This window comes from Cupressus sempervirens, chromosome 10, assembly GCF_028749045.1.
Source record: "Cupressus sempervirens isolate cs-2001-9-10 chromosome 10, ASM2874904v1, whole genome shotgun sequence".
NCBI classification, from domain to species: Eukaryota; Viridiplantae; Streptophyta; class Pinopsida; order Cupressales; family Cupressaceae; genus Cupressus; species Cupressus sempervirens.
In genome coordinates, this window is record NC_143127.1 from 10,859,682 (window position 1) to 10,877,878 (window position 18,197).

Sequence of the window (18,197 nt, forward strand, 5' to 3'; positions counted from 1 at the left end):
TAATCCAAAAACCTAAAACTAGGTATCTCACCTACATAGGACAAAATATTTTACAACAAATCAACCTCCCAATGTTCTTACCAAATGTTTTTATACAAAGGACAAAGGACAAAGGGCAAAAACTCTTTCTATCTAACAAAGAAAAGAAGGAATGCTTGAAAAAGGGATTATGTTTCAAGTGCAGGGAAAAATGAGAACCAAGGGACATTTATAAAAGACAATGAAAAGACCTAAATTTGCGTTTAGATGAAAGGAAGAATGGAGATTAGGACATAATTGGGGAAAGGAAAGTGAGTTATGCCATATGGAAGCATTATTCAATAAGAAGTATGGGAAAAGGGAAGACAAAAATTCTAGTAAAAGAAGAGGTGAAGAAAAGAGGTTCTTATTTAATTTAGTTTCTTCCAATCCCTCATATCATTTATCATGAAATGTGATAAATGATATGATTTCAAATGATATCAAGATGATAGAAAACTGATAGAGGTTTGATGCGAAACAAAGTGATGAAATTGTGAGATAGGAGAGTTGTTTATGTAGATTTTGAGGAATGGTTGAGATTGATTTGGGAAAATCATGATCAATGGACAAGGATGAAGGAGATTGGAGAAATAATTGGGAAGTTCCCAATTTTAAACTGAAAAAGATAGAGGCAAAAATCTGAGATATTTTCAATTTTTGGAGAGAGTTTGAAAAAAAGTGAAAATGGAAACTTTGAAATATTTTCTGATTTTGGGTTCTCAAAATAAAAACGACTTCTTAGTTATGAGGATTTTCTAATTTTCAAAAGATTTAATTGAATTAAAAATTAAATTAAATCAGAAAGATGATATTAGTTGAAATTAAATGGAAATTAATCAGAAATTGAAATTGAAATTGGAAGAAACTAAATTAAATTTAGAATTTAATTTAATGAAGAGGGATAAATTAGTTAATTTGAATAATTAACAATATTCATCTAAGTTATGGGAAATTGAATTTACTTAACTGATAATGATCAATTAATTAAAGGATAAATAATCAAATAAACTTCAATTATTTAATTAAAATTAGGGAATGATTGAATGATACAAAGAATTGATTTTTAGAGGAAATAAGATGATTAATTAATGATTTTAAGAGCCCTTAATTAATAGAATAATAATTAGTGCATTAAATTTGAACTCGCAAGTCAATCCATTTTTGGGTGTCTACAATATAGCAAATAGAGAGACTTTTCACATAACAACCGAAGGTCTCTTCAGTTTTCCAAAACACGACTTTTTATTTTCAAATACAACTCTTCAAATTTTCATGCTGAATGACACGTCTTAATATTTAATATTACAATTTATCATGAATCTTTTTCAACTAAAGGTAACCAGAACGGAATTAACGCCCAAAGATAAAGATTTCTATTGCAGCTACAAACTCCAACACTTCCTCTTAATGAGAGAGAAATTATTAGTTGAGGAGTCGCACAAGGCTACAACCAAAATGTCAATGATAAAATCTAATCATATAGATCCAATAGATTTCATGGAATCACTCAACATAAAAATCCTTGAAGAAGCACAGCCAATTTTCATCAAAGACTCTCAATGTGGTGATGTCATTGAATCTCTCAACATGATACTAAGAGAACAATTTACTCGTTAATAATCATGGAGTCGCTCAACATGATAGACCTCTAACAATTACTCATAATCATAGTTGGAAAACTCGCCAAATCCAAAAACTCGCCGAGCCCCCCAAAAGTTTAATCGGGAAAAACTCGGCCATTTAAAAAAAAAACTCAGAAAAACTCGGGAACCTAAAAAAACCGCTAAAATTTAATTCAAAATACATTTTTTTGCAAATTTCAATGAGAAGATGCATCTAATGAGTTCTTTAGATATATATAAATGCATAGTGTGTACAAAATCACATTCTCATGCTGAATGCTGATGGCGGGAAGCATAATAGTAAATAATTTGTGTCAAACTAGAAGTAAAAACATCATTACAATCACATTTTCCTCTTCCTAGCTCTACTAGCATATTGTAACTCTCTATCTTACATAATACATATAGGCTTTTTGCCTTTTTTTTTTAACCAAAAAAAAAAATTAAATAAAATAAAAAAAAAATTTAAAAAAGAGTTTTTCTGAAAAACTCGCCGATTTTTTGCAAAAACTCGGCGATTAGTCGGCGATTTTTCACAAAAACTCGGCGATTTTTTCTGGCGATTAAATCTGAGAAAAACTCGCCAGTCCCAAAAACTCGGCGATTAGTAAAAACTCGCCGATTATTCGGCGATTATGCCAACTATGCTCATAATCATGGAATTACTCAACATGATAGATGAAATCATTTATTTATAAGTAATCATCATGGAATCACTCAACATGAAAAGCAAACTTGCAAAACCACATTCAACTTTCATCATTGACTCACTCAATGTGACGCTGTCATGGAATCTCTCAACATGACAAATGTGCAAAAATCACAATCACCTTTCATCATGGACTTGCTAAATATGATGTTGTCATGGAATCTCTCAACATGACAAGTAAGGTTTGCAACCGACATTTTATCGCAGATTCTCTTTTAACGTGATACAATCATGGACTCTCTCAACATGACTTTAACTTCAATCATGGAATCTCTCAACGTGATGACATCATGGACTCTCTCTCAATGATGCTCACTATGAATCTCTAATAAGTGAAAGAGTTGTCAGGTTGACCTTAAAACTATTATTAATTTCACATGAATAACAGCTGAAACTCTTTTCCAACAAGAGTCCCAAAATAAAAAACATTAAAAACATGAATAAGAAAGGCAGAGATACTATAAAGATTCCCTCTCAACCAAGAACAGTTCCCTCGGAAGTTGAACATTTTCCTCTGAAGATTATTGTTGTTGCATCCTGCAACCAATAGAGATTAAATTAACATCGACTTATCATATAGATCAAACAAGGGCTACTTTGATCAATGTAATAAGATTCTGAAGTTCAACATCCCCCTCTGAATAAAATCCTTATCTTGTTGCATCCTTTTTCCTGCAACAAAGAGAGATAAACCTAATGTTAACCCTAGTATAAAAATGCATACACTATTTTATAATCAATATTTAATAATATAAAAACTTATCTTTTGATTCCATATGATTCCTTGCTAACAATAGTATTTGGCAGATCCGGCATAGACATCGCAATAAATTTTCACTTCTCATAGGAGAGCAAGAATCTGCCAGTACACAATCCGTTGAATTTCTATGGGGCCAAACATTACTCCTAAAGCTGTTATGAATATCAGTGCTCAATGACCTTACGAACTGTTATGACCATACAGGTCTTTGATGGCATTAATGAACCGGAACAGAGGAATCAATGGAAGAGGTGTCGTGGTTACATCTGGTATGGCTGATGCTTCAATCCTCGATAACAGATTGTCTGATCGTGAGGAGTTTACATAATCCAAACAAAACTCTGAATCAGAAATATGAATCCTCTCTATCAGATATAAATTGTTAGGACTGACACAAACCCCCAGCATATGCAAACATCTTTCTGAACATACAATACGTTCTTTTCCAAAAAACAAAACAAAAAATAACTGCATACTGCAAGAACCATCAATACATATATATCTTCAGACATGACTTTTATTCAAAGAGAACAACCAAAATGCTGCATGTGTTCCCGACAACGGTTATGCTAATATCAACCATCTTAATCTGTCCAAGACCTGCTTCAGGAAAACAAACAAAATTCCCAATACCATTACGCCTTTCATGTTGTGCAGTTATGACTAAACAAATAGAAGAATGATGTTTAACGAGAGGGGCTCTCTGTGTTCTATATGACATGTTGCCGTCGAGATAATGAAGATCATAGATGCCGTATAAAGTTTAGGCAGTCCACCCTGTGATAGAACTGACTCACACCAAGTATATCATATGCCAGAAAAACATACTTAAGTGCAATCCTAGGCCTATCCCTCAGATGGGCTGTGAAAATCTTGGTTTATCAGATAATGCTTGGAAATAAATTTAAAATGCAGACTTCTTAACTGCATGTTGATTTCTGTACGCCAGATCAGAACAAATTCTAATCACACTCATTTGCATGCACAAAATGGAATGTAACTCTCGTCAAATTACAAGGATCATTGCAGATAAATAAGTTGATACCATAACATGATGTAATTCACAAAGCATGTCACTCAACTTTGGTGATTTAGACTTCCGTCCCAATGACCTTTATGGAAGTCAAGTCGTTCAATCTGCATTAAATACACTGTATTGTGCTCTCCAAATTCAGCTTCCGCTTATTCTTGATATTCAAAAGACTACCCACACTCAAGTATGATATGAAATGGCAACTGATATTCATGATACGTGGTAACAAGATCCATGAAAACTGATGGCATAAAGAAAAGAGGAGCTGACAAGAACCGATGCCATCAGAAATAATTTCACTGACTAAAAAATACAACACAGATGAGTCTGATAACTAGGAGTTTTGAACAGTGCTTGATGTGAACTTGTGCCTATAGACAATGATAAATAGCACCGTGGAACTCTTTATTGTTATGTTATTGTTCACGTGGACAGTGGAATAGCTGTCAAGGCTAAAACATCATGTATGTTTGGAAACCTAGCCGCCTAGTCTCATTGGGAATGATGCTAATTTGTAGTGGCTTTTCTCAAGTCAATGCATATGCATCAATTATTCCGCAAGTTGCTAGAGGGATGTGTTACTAAGTATTGTTGTCTCTAAACCGAGAATCCAACAATTTAAGAGGTTCCTTTGTTCAGAAGCCAAAAGCTAAGGTTAGAAAGTGAATTCCATGCTGTCTGGCTATATAAATGCAAAGAGAAAGAACTGTAGGCAGTGCATTAGCAAATCATAGGAAACTGTCAAAGCCCTTGATGAATGAAAGGAAGACAATTGAAAGAGTTAACATTTCAATTTAAAGCAAGTGATGGAGTTCTTTGGCCCAGAATTTTCATGGTGGCTAGATGCATCTACCCTATATTGTGTTTGTAAGGAGCAAAAGCTGACAGCAATCATTATGTTTCTCCCCAAAAGAGAAATCTTGTTTTTTTTGGTTCTACTTAGTGATTCTAGATGAATGTACATCTGATGAAAATGAGTCCTGTACTTTGTGTTTGATGATGTAATAGAAACTTATATGTCAGTTTTAGCAGTTTTAGCATATTTCTCCCAGCATTGTGAGAGGAAGTAGAATATTTTTGTCTTATTTTGATCAGAACATCAACTCGGTGGTCTGTAAATATTGATCATCTCTTTCAGGTCTCCAGGTTGTTAGCATAGATTGCATGATTTTGTAAAAGTTTTTGGAAGCTTAGATGCACATGAGAGGACTTTTTTAATCTCTGTTGAACTTTTACAATACATAGAAATGAATATTATATGCATGGTAATGCAAACAATTCTTAATACCAGTTCACAAAATAATCACAAAATTCAGGAGGTGAGAATGTCTTGGAACTATTAGTTAAAGCATTTCTTGTAATCCCAGAAAGAAGAATATGTGTGTGATGGTGGGGGTGTGGGAGGATTTTTACTTGACCTCATTATCTTTTGAGCTTTCTGATAGGTGGATGTTGTTTGTTGGTTGCTTTAGGACCCTGCTGTACGGGCAAAAGTAGCTGGACAGCCAAAGTACTCTGGAGGTTCATTTTACACAACGGTGCGTGAAATTGATATTCTGTATTTTATTATGAACATATACATCTGCATTAATTTTTGATTTGTTTACATTGTTTTGAATTTTTGATCTTATAGTGAATGGATTAAACTGTTTGGTAAGAACCATTTTCCAATCTTGATGTGCTTAAGCACGACTACAGAACCATGAGTGATGATCGACCTACTGTGTTGGAGCTTGAAAGGTGGTTGTCAATCAATCTCATCACATGAGACTTTGATACAAGGTTTACGATAACATTATAAAATTTAAATAGTAACACTGATTGAAAAATTAATAGGGATAATGTATCAGATGGATCCTTGAGGACCTAACTGTGTCTTGTAAAGTTAGACAAACATCTTTTCATATTATTCAATATGGCTTTTTAGTTTCAGATCTAAAAATTATGGGAAACATTAGAGAGAAGAAGGGCCAAGCACGGAAGTTGGGGGACTGAATTGATTATCAAAGAAACACTTTTTTGATTGTTCTTGGTTTCACATGAAGAAATGAATATAATAGAAATGGAAATGATATGATCACCTTTCCAAAGTGAAATCAATTGATTAACCATGAATTGATTCCCTTTTCTGACTGAAAGAAAATGCTAATTAAAAGAAAAATGGTACTTATGCTTTAGACAAGATTGCTTTATTGTTTTTTTGAGGAAATTTTGCATGGAACAGGGGCAGCCCAGTTACTTTAAGCTAAGATACCGATTTGCCCTGGTATCGACTGGAAACAGAAGTGGATGCGGGTAGATGCTGGCTTTCAGATGCATCCGGAAGCTTGTGGTTGGCTTTCGGGAAGCATCCACAGGGCTTCTAGTTGCATCTGGAGGCACCCGCGGGTCTAGTACCCAGAAAACATAACACAAAATGTCAAACCACGTATTTTTTTAATTTGCATGACTCAGACTCTGATTTATATTAGTTGATTGAATCTTCAATCATGAACTAAGTTTTTATATTGTTGGAATCTTGAACATGACCAATTGGGTATAACTTATTGTCTAAACTCTAATGGTGAACAAGCACATATTGTTATGAATTCTGAAATATCTTGAATTTTGATAAATGGTGAAGTATCATAGTCATACTATCAAATGATTTGTTTTTGTATATTTCTTGCATTTCTTTGCATACTTGTGCGCGCGTGCACACATGCTTCCTCCTGCATCCGCATCCAAATTTTTTCCCCCCATCTTGCGTCCGCTTCTTGAATCTGCTTCCGAATGTCGTCAAGAAACAGTGTATTTGGAGGTTCTCGACGGTGTATCAGGAGGTTCCCGGCAGTGTATCAAGATGTTCCCGATGGCGTATCAGGAGGTTCCCGACGATGTATCAGGAGGTTTCTGACAGTGTATCAGGAGGTTCCCAACGGGGTATCAGGAGGTTTTCGTCAGTGTATCGGCATGTATGCCGTTAGGCCGACATGTATTGGGATGTATTCGAAAGGTTCTATTATTGTAGTCGACATGTATGTGGCTGACGGATACCTTCGAGAAGGTTCCTCGGATAGTATTTATATCCCCCTTTAGGATCATTGTAATCATCAGCAGCATAAGCATAATGTAATATCTTGGCCCATGCGAATATAATAAGGAATTTTGCTATTCTTATTTGCTATTCTGTAATATTATCTGTGTGCTTTGATTTCTTTACCCAGTACGGTAGACATTTGGCGCCGTTGCCCGATGGACCTGGAAAGGCAGGAGAATGAAGAGTAATGCCGAATCAGCTGAACAAGAATAAGAACAACCTGAAGGACAAGGACAAAATACGCACAGCACACGGAGATCTAATTTTGGCGCAGCAAATCGAATGCAGGAGTTTCCAGAAGATTGCTGCTGACGGACGCAGAAGCGTGGAAGCATTGTTGAAGGAGACTCGACAACGGCTAGAGTTGGTGGAAGAGGCACAGGAGGAGTTTTTGAATTGGTGTTCGTTGAGGGAAGACAATCCAGACGGAAGAGAATCGACTCGCACAACTCAGAGTGCCGAAGGAGCAAGAGCGTGGAGTGAACTCTTCGTCCGTGATCCACTTCCAGAAGGAACGGATTCACTTAACAGAGACCCTTCTTCACCAAACAACACAACTACCGAGATACCAAGTGTGAGCTTTGGGATACCAAGCGTCGAGATGGCGGGACCAAAGGAGAAGTTACCTAAATTTGATGGTGGAGCAGCTGATCCCATCCGACATTGTAAAACCCGTGAAACGATTTGGAGAGCCAATGGCATAACAGATACAAACGAATGGGTGAGACAATTTTCGGCAACCCTACGGGGTGTTGCAATTGATTGGTTTATTGGTACCGATCCACAAAAGTTAAGCAATTGGGATGACATTAAAAAGGAGTTTTTCGCAAAATTTCAATTTTTGCGCGACGATAATGAAATTGTAGGAGAGATGCTCAATACTAAGCAGGGGAAGAATGAAACAGTTCGAGTCTTTGCGCGGAGGTTAAAGGACCTGATCAATAAAATGGAGAATAAGTCGGCGGATGGGTTACAGAAAAGATGGTTCATTGAAGGCCTTCAACCGAAGCTATGAAAGAAGATGAAGATCGTGCTGCCATCGACATACATTGGAGCGTATAACCGGGCAATGAACCTCGAAAGTGAGCAAAAGACAAAGAAGAAGAAGACTAGCTCATCTGGTTCAGATGATGACGCGTCCTCAGGAAAGGATAGCAGCGATGATGAGGGCAGCAGCAAGAAGGTTCGTGCCATTTAGAAGGACATGATTCAGATGATGAAGGAATTCAAGAGCATGAACAAGGAGACTAAGAGCAATGAATTATGGTGCACAGAGTGTAAGAAGGAAGGCCATACGGAGGGATCTTGCTCGAAAGATCAATTTTGTGAGATTTGCCAGATTATGGGACACTCAGTAAAGGAATGCCTTTGCAACCTAAAAACAAGAACACCGCAGTAAGTATTCTTCACTCAGGAGGCCTCCGCGTCAGGAGGGAGCGGGAACAACAGTACGGAAGGTGCCACGTCGGGAGGATACAAAAATAATTGGCGTGGTCAAAACAACAACAATAGTGGCAACAACAATAATGGTGGGAGGAGTCGGATCTAGTATGATGCAAATGGCCGGCCGATAGTTCAATGCCGTGCATGCAATCTGTGGGGTCACTTCGCTCGAGAGTACACAACGGCGAACACACTGAAGTTGCTATGCCGATGGTGTGGATCTGGCGATCACGACGATGCTAAGTGTCCGAAGTCTGGAGTAAACTTGATTACCGTCGGGACGGACGAGGAAGAAGTTCTGGCAATCACTCGGAAGCATGCGAAGCTATACCCCGATCCGACGGAGGAAAAGAAGAGACTAGAGGACGCATGGGCAAAGATCCAGAGAGTGACGCAGGCAGAAACGACATAGCTGAAGGACACGCTTGGTACCTTCGTATGGAACTGCGCAGAACAAAACATTGTACGAAAAATATTGCAGGCCGAGGTACCCGTCAGGATAAATGATCTGTTGCTTACTATGCCTCAACTTTGTATGGCACTCACGAATATATTTCCGATTGCTAAGCAACCAACAGCAAGAAAAGGAGAAACAAGGGAGCGCAAGTGCGGAAGACCCGATGCTGTTAGCTCTTTCATCCGGATGCTATTCGACAGTTGTTGAAATGGGCATTCTTGGGACCGTGCTAACAGACACGATCGTCGACGAAGGGTTCGGTGTAAATGTCTTACCGGAAGACACTTGGAAAAATTTGGGACTGCCGATGTTGTGGCCTCCTAAATTTCAGTTGCTCACAGCGGATCAACACGACATTAAACCTCTGGGCATCCTGATGGCACAGCCAGTGACGATTGGCACACAGTCGTTCTTGCTCGACTTCATTGTGATTTCGTTGAAGAGGAAAGGATATGATGCCATTTTGGGCCGGGGGTGGCTAATACAAGCTAAGGTTAAGCATGACTGGAAGAATAATACCCTATCAATGGAGCACGGAGGCAGAAGATTCATAGTTGACCTGCACACACAAATGGTTGGTGAGGAGGCAGCATCGTCAGACTCAGAAGGTGAAAGTGAGGATGATGACAAGGGAAAGAAGAGAATGAAACCTGATAAAGAGGGAGTATTGAGACTGGAAGGAGGGTCGAGTGAGGATGATCTAGACTCATTGAACGACCTTTTTCACTGGCAGATGGAGGATTATGAACTCTTTCTGAGTTGTAATATGTTAAGGGTCGATGAAGGTAAGAAAGCAGAAGGAGATGAATGTCCGAAGGATCACAGAGAAGCTGAAGAAGGAAATGAATGTCCAAAGGAACACAGAGAAGCCGAAGAAGTAAATGAATGTTCGAAGGAACAAAGAGAAGCCGAAGAAGGAAAGGTGGTTACGGTTAAAGCTGAAGGGAAGAACATACAGTATGAACCTAGAAGAAGGAAAGATTCCACCGTACGACCGCATAGAAAGAAAGTGTTACGACGAACTACAAATATAGTAGAAAAGTGCCGGTAGCAAGGAAGACACATCATACGGTCTACACAAGAAACAAAGAGGAAGGGTTTAATAAAAGTTGCAGCAGTACGGAGTGAAGGTGTTATTGATGGCAAGAAGGGGCAGTTGACGGAGTCCATGGTACCGAGCTTCGGGAACGAACTGGGCGATATGGAAAACCGGAGGAAAAGATCGTGTACCTTAAATAAACTAGATGAGCAACGACTACAGGCACAATGGGACACAGAAGTTACACAAAACGGGCAAAAGAGACGGCAGGAGAAGTTGAAGTATGACGGACAGAATAAGATCAAACCAGGCAAGTTTCAAGTGAAATGGATTAGCGTGCCGTACCAGATTCAGGAAGTGGGTGATAACGGAGCAATAAAACTATGGATGCTCGATGGAAAGGAAGTGGCCGCCGCAGTGAATAGGTCGAAGTTGAATATCTACCATGAAAGAAGTAACGCACCTCCGTGGACGAACAACTGAGAAAAGAACGACTGTCAATACTGTATATATGTAAATATTGTACATGTGTCAGATAAGTAGTAGGGAAAAAAAAAAAAGAGAAAAAAGAAAAAGCAAAAAAAAAAAAAAAGAAGAAAGAAGAAGAAAGAAAGCATTGTATGGCCTCTTGACCACATGGCATGATGGAGAGGAAGGGATTCCGTATGGACTGGGCACCGTACGGTGTCTTGTGAGAAGGCATAAGGAACCATACGAGCAATAAAGTGTTGTACGGCTTGAACATAGGAAATAAAGCCCATACGGTTTCCATTAAATTATTCCTCAGCATTGCAGCCTTTGCCACTGTATGGATGAGCAGAGTGCAAATTGCTATTGTACGGTGCCCCTAGTCACTCACCGTACGACATTTGCAACCTAAGTCACCGAACGGGGTTCCAGTCAGAGTTGCCATACGGCATTACAACAAGACTTTGCAAATTTTTTTTTAGCGGTTGGTTGCACATTGGAGTTGTACAGCCTTTCCAGATAGCATTCCCGTTCGGTATTTTATTAGCTAAAGGCTTATCACCGTACGGATATGGTGCCAACACTACAAGGTGGATACGTACGGCATACAAGTCAATTCTAGAGGCAGTGAGCATTCGTCTAGAGGTATTCGGTTGAAGGTTTTTGGTTCCTTCTGAAGGCATATAGATTGCATCATTGTACGGGTTGGAGGAAGGACACTGTATGATAGGTTTCTTATGTACAAACACCGTACGACATTCAGGCAAGTAGAGGAGTGCAGCCGCACAGCATCCAAAAGCAAATATAGAAGAAACGTGTTTGGAGGGTTTCTTGAAAAAAAAAAAAAAAACGTCGACAAATCAAGAATGCTTAGAATGAGTATCGGATGATGTTAGAGGGTAGGGGAAGCATCAGCAGTTGCGAGAAAGAGTGTGGGATCAGAAGAAATTGCAAAAATAGTATGTTCCATGCATTTTTGTGTGGGTTTCGGAGTGGTAATTTGGTCATGGCGACCTCGCTGGGGGCATTGCCCCCTAGACCCCCAGTCGTCACGGATTATCAGTCATGGGAAGTATGACTAGTTGATGAGATCGGGAGCTACTGCAGGCATAGTGTGTCAGAGGTGGAGAGATAACAGAGCGAAGTAAGTCCCTGGCAGAGTTGGTGCTTACAGAGCAAAGAAGGGCAAAGGCTGGGCAGGAAGCTCAGAAGACAGCGGGGAAGGCTCGGGAGGAGATGGCCGATTGACTTGCCACCTAGCCGATTGCGTGGGAAACAGAGCAGACAGTGTTAGCACAACTCGAGGAGACTACACGAGGGAAGCAGCAGGCAGAACAACAGTTAGCCACGGTGGAGCAGCAGCTAGCAGCAGTTGAGCAGCGGTTGGTAGCAGCACTTCAGGAGGACTCAGTGCAGCAGGCTCATGATTAGAAGGAAGCTGAGTGCTAGGAGGTTGCATTGATGTTGAAGGAAATGGTGGAGGAGAACTCTTAGATTAGAGCTGATTTGTAGGTTCGGACAGATCAGGTGTATCAGCTTCGATGCAGCTAGTCTTCAGAGTCGGAGACTTAGCCCTCAGGCTCCTAATGTATCAGTTCATGTTCTTTTGTTTTATGAATAATGTAGTTAGTTGTGGGTTTTTTTCTCGTCATTGGGAGACGACTTTTCTTTTTGTGTAGTTAGTTGTGGGTTTTTGTCTCGTCGTCGGGAGACGACTTTTCTTTTTGGGGGGGGGGGGGGGATGATGTTGTGAGGAAACAGTGTATCGGGAGGTTCCTGACGGTGTATCAGGAGGTTCCCGACGATGTATCGAGGTTCCTGACGAGGTATCGGGAGGTTTTCGTCAGTGTATTGGCATGTATGCCGTCAGGCCAACATGTATCAGGATGTATCCGGAAGGTTCTATTATTGTAGTTGACATGTTGTATGTGGCCGACAGATACCTTCGAGAAGGTTCTTCGGATAGTATTTATATCCCCCTTCAGGATCATTGTAATCATCAGCAGCATAAGCATAATGTAATATCTTGGCACATGCGAATATAATAAGGAATTCTGCTATTCTTATCTGCTATTCTGTTCTATTATCTGTGTGCTTTGATTTCTTTACCCAATACGGTAAACACCGAATGCGCATCCAAATCAGCAACTTTGACTTTAAGACATCAGAAACATTAAAACATAAATTCTGCCCAAATGACTTCAAAGCTTTTCAAGACTTATTGGAACAATTTTTTCTTTTTATAAAATCAAAATTCTCTCTGCATCACTTTATCTTGTCATCATATTAAGCTCACAATCTGTAATGTCCCTTAAAATTTCTAATATTTCAGTGGAAATATTTTGTGGTATCCAATCAAGTTTAATTTTTAATATCTATACAATAATATATATACACTGGAAAGTTTACTTTTTCAGATTGGTATTTTTGTTAACTATTTGAATTTGCACAATTAGATTACTCTTTAGAAATAGTAATCAGATTTGCTGATAAACAACAAATGTTAACGACTTGAATTTTTTAGTAATGTCTACTAGAAGATTAGTTAACTTAGCACAATTGTGATTTCCATATGAAATCACTCTTTAGAAATTGTGGGTTTCCATCCATCCATTACTGCCATGAAGTGTCTCGCCCTCAGATTAATTGAACTGCAGTTCCATGCTCCAAAGGAATTTAATCAGATAATAAAACATTTATTCTTCGTAGGGTGGTTGCTTCTTATTTTCTGTATCTTCTATATGTATTTCTGTCAATAGTCACGATTCTTCACATGCCCCTTGAGTGCTTGTTAAAAGTAATCTTAAATATTAAATATTATTATTATATTATATTTTATGTATATTTCTTTTTTTTAATTAATTTATTAAAATTATAATCCCACTTCAAAAAGGGGACATCATAGTTCACCTTTCACAAGATTGCTTATCCTCGAGCAAATCACAGATTAAGATACTCTTACAATTTTTTTTTTCACTTGCGAAGTTGTTTTGAAGATGCTGGGATCCCAAATAAATGTTAGAAATTTGTTTTTCCCAATCCTTGTGCAAAACTAAGATCACTTGAAGATAATTTGACATGAGACATGATTGTCTATTTTACCTTTCTATGCAATTTGGCCGTTTAGTCTTCAATCTTCATGCAATTTGACTTGAACTATAATTTTTGAAGTTGATGTAAGGATACATAAGGAAATGATATCCAAAATATTGGGTAGCCTTTTGATTTTTTGAGCTAAAAAAGTTATATATTGGTTAATATTTGCTATTTTACAATAGAATCTGTAATGTAGTACTATCAGTAATGAATAGATATGATATATGGCCTATGGGTTTCTATTTTAGCAAAACTGATACAGGTTTTACAAAGGCATTTTCTATTTATTTTAAATGCACAAACATATACCTGCTCTGAAGGCTACCCATATTTCGAGACAGGAAAAGGCAGCCCTCTTGTGATAGATAATGTGTATGTGGAACGAAATCCCAAATAAGATTTGATTATCTTAAGTTTTTTTCAAGATACTGGGATCCGAAATCGATGTTAGAGATTTGTCTTTCCCAATCCCCATGCATAAACTAACACCTATGCATTTGGGGATTTGAAGATGATTTGGCATGATAACATGATTCTCTTTAACCTTTCTATGCAAATTTGCTATTGCATTTTCAATCTTCACACAATTTGATGTAAGTTATAATTTTTCAAGCTGATATAAGCTATGTCACAAGGTTCGGTGAATTTCATGAATGAAATTCAAAATCCAACAAATTTTTAAAAACCCCCTAAAATTTGTTTCCGTTTGCCTTAAACTCTTACGAAAAATTGGGTTAGGGTTTTTTTAATCAGTATATATTTTAGAACACATTTTCAACTATATTTTTCTGATTAAAAAGGTATCACAGGCTTCATTGTGGGGTTTTCACAACTATTCCTACAGGATGCAAAGGTTTGTGTCCTATCGAATGACTTCTGTAACTCCTTTCTACTGCAGTCAGTGGTGCAGCTCGGCAGGAAAAGTTGGTGATGTCTTTATGTATATGCCAAAGCATATGTTCAAACATTCCCAAAAATAAAAAATACATGTGCTTTCCAATAGTTGAATAATGCACAGACATGAGAGTCATTTTCACTTCTTCCTGATTCGATAGGTATTACCTAATCTTCAATTAATTCATTTATTATGTTTTGTTCTTTCCCCTTTATTTATTATTTTTACACTTCCACATATTGGAATTTATTTATTTTTTAGTTTTAAAATATCTTGAAATATTTAATTTAGACTATTAGTTATTAATATATCCAATTGAATATATTTAGCGTTTATAATATTTAAATTTAATTTTTTATTTTATTAGTATTTTATTTTAACGTTCTAAAATTTATATAGGATTAATTTATATTTGATTTTTTTTTTTTTGAAATTTTCCTCATCGAATTCATTCCAAAACTAATTTGAATTCAAGCTCGAACCTTGTGTCATTGGATATGAGGATACATAAGGAAAAGAATATCCAAAATATTGGGCAGCCCTTTGATTCCCTTTAAAAAATAAATCATATATTGGTTAATATTTACTATTCTACAATAGAATCTGGCATGGAGTATTATCAGCAATGGATAATAATGATATCTGGCCTATAGGGTTTCTATTTTAACGAAATTATCATAGGTTTTCCAAAGGCATTTTGTATTTATTTTAAATGCACAAATGTATGCTTGCTCTGAAGGCTACCCACATTTAGGGATAGCAAAATGCAGGCCCCTTGTGACAGATAAGGATGGTAAAATGTATTTGGAGCGTAATCCCATGGTAGTGTTACGCTGCTAACTAAATAATACAGGCATTACAGATATCATAGTGGCTAACAATTGAATGATGGAGACGGCCCACAGGGCCTATAACTGAAACCTCCGGCAGTTCAGTGCTGGTGAGAGGGACGATGCTAATGCATCACCCAGGGAACTTGCACTCCAAATCCTGCTTTTATAATGGCAAAACTTTAATTTCACGTAATGCATCACAAACCTCCTCTCTCAATTGTGTTGTGTGTGGGATTATTCACTAAAGAGAGAAAATATCTACAGAATTTCGAATCGGTTAAACTTCTAGAATTATTATTCTGGATCCATCTCAGGTCCAGTATAATATTCTAGTGCAGGGTTTCTGCCATTATTTTTTCTTTCCTTTTTTGTCCTTGTTAATATGAAAAGAGATCATAACATTTTCTTTTTCTGGGTTCTATAATCTCTTCCATGTTTTGGCGCTAGAAATTCAACAAGTAAATATTGGATCATCTGTGATCTATATTACTTATAATTTATAAATAGGATTATTCTTTTTTTTTTTTTTAAGAAACAGTAATGCTCTTCATCCTACTAACTACCCCATTCAGAGCTAGGACATAATGAAATCAATGCAAGTAATATTTATAATGGGTTCCTTTTCCTTTTACTATGATTAAGACAAATAAAATTTAGACTACCAAATCTATTGACGACATTAAGCTGCTTCATAAATATCATAACTATGTTGACTTCAGAGGAGCCAATGAAGGTGGTGACTTAGCATTCTAAATTTCCCTTCATTCCTTTTGAATATATTTTATTTACATGTCAATTTAGTTGTTGCCTCATATCCATTAGTCCTAAAAATATTTGAATTTGCAGTAAGTTGGTTACTGTAAAGTAAATTGCCAGTAACAGAAAACTTTGTGCTTTTAATTTGTGATATGCCATGCTTTCTTTATATAATAACAAATGCTAGTTTTTTGTCATTTCAAATGATAACATAATGCTGCAGAATCTTTAGGGTTTGGGCTGTTTAACTGTATGTTGGATCCAATTTATGTGGATTGACTAATGAGTGTATTGATGGCTGCAGACTTCAACAACAAATTCAAAGCTTTCACCCTTGCCATCTGAGGCATCAGACTTCACTTATGACCGTGATGTGACTGTAGACATTCCACTTGGGACAGCAAAAGTATGTTGAACTATGGAGCATACCTCTTACTGCTAAAATGAGCCCCTACTTTCCCTTGTTTTTCTTTCAATGCTTTAAGACATTTAAAACTGTTTATTCAGGACAACAAGAAAAGAGAAAAGGATTTAGTAGCATGGGAGGCAGAGCTGAAACGAAAGGAGCAGGTATGTCAATGTTTTTTGGAAGAGAGGGAACATATTCCTCATCTTTCTTATATTTAGTTGTAATTAACGAGTGATATGGTGAAGTAAACAATAGGATATAGTTTTTATTAAATAATATTTTTTCAGATCTTTTCAGTAGGAACCATACTTGTTTAGCTTGATTTTGGTTGATAATGTTAATATATAGTTAGGCGAATCACACTTGTCCAAATATTTTCTTCCATTTGGTTCTAACATTGTTGTTTTAGATGCTTTATTATGTATCTTAATGTCTGTTAAATTTAGCAACTTTACAGCTATTTGCTTTGTTCTTTGAAACATAGTTTTTAAGAGGTGTTTTTAGGTATATCCAACTCCTGTTTAATCTGTGCAGGATCTCAAGCGAAGAGAAGAAGTTGTGGCTCGTAGTAAGTGGCTTTTTGATGTTGCATTACTTAAGTGATTATGGTTTTTAGTTATTGTTTTGTTTTAGCAGTTTTTAACAAATTTAATGACTCCTTTTGTTTGTAGGTGGCGTTGTGATCCAAGAGAAAAACTGGCCTCCCTGTTTCCCAATTATCCATAATGATATTGCAAGAGAAATACCTCCTCATGCACAGCGATTGATGTATGTTGCATTTGCAAGCTGGTTAGGTATGGGTCTTTTCTGACAATTACATTTGGGTACATATGGAATGGTGTTTGTTGTATTCCTAAGCTGCTGGTTCTAGTACAAGAATGGGGCTAGGGTATGGTGGTGTGGCAAATTTATTTTTACCTGGGCATGGTTCTCTGTCATGTATTTGTCTCAGAGTGCAAACAACTATGGTCCTGTGATAAGATGAACCTACTAAATCTAGTACTACCATTATCCATCACTTTTGGATTTTAGAGGACTTTTTACAATGCTTTCTTATAACCGTTTAAGAACTCATGTCTCTATATGGTGCCATCTTCCCAGGCAAAGAAATCATCTCTGTGTTGTAATATCTGGAGATAGCACATATGCAAGGAGATGCAATTGTGGTTATCTTGTAACAAGAGTCAGTAATGAGTTTTTTTTCACTCCTGGGAGAAAATCATTTGTTCTCTACTCATTCTCCTCTACTATTACGACCTTTATTTTATCTATGATGTAGTTCATGTTCTGATAGATTTCTACCAAACGTGGTCACTTTGTATCAGTAAACCTGATCATACACATAAGAGGTTTAGTGAAACTCAAGATGTACTCCACACAAGCCTTCATAAATCATCTATTATCAAAATGATTGTCTGATGTCAATCAAGTTCTACCGATCTAATGTTGTGTAAAAATTAAGTTAATATCAAATTAAAATTTCAATAAGTAAATGTCATATAAATTGAATTAATGATGGTTCGCTATGAAGGTCTGAATTTCTATTGACTCATGAGGATTTTAGAAATGAAGTTTGC

The 18,197-nt window shown here is 37.1% G+C and overlaps 1 protein-coding gene across 1 annotated transcript in view; it reads left to right on the top strand.

The window, feature by feature from the left end:
• SCAMP5 (SCAMP family protein) overlaps positions 1-18,197 on the top strand; it is a 42,467-nt gene that overhangs the window by 16,479 nt on the left and 7,791 nt on the right. The window contains exons 2-6 of the mRNA XM_089807103.1: positions 5,618-5,683; positions 16,516-16,617; positions 16,719-16,781; positions 17,155-17,188; positions 17,292-17,414. Of these exons, the coding sequence (XP_089663229.1) occupies positions 5,618-5,683; positions 16,516-16,617; positions 16,719-16,781; positions 17,155-17,188; positions 17,292-17,414 (388 nt within the window). The remainder of the gene's footprint in view (positions 1-5,617; positions 5,684-16,515; positions 16,618-16,718; positions 16,782-17,154; positions 17,189-17,291; positions 17,415-18,197) is intronic.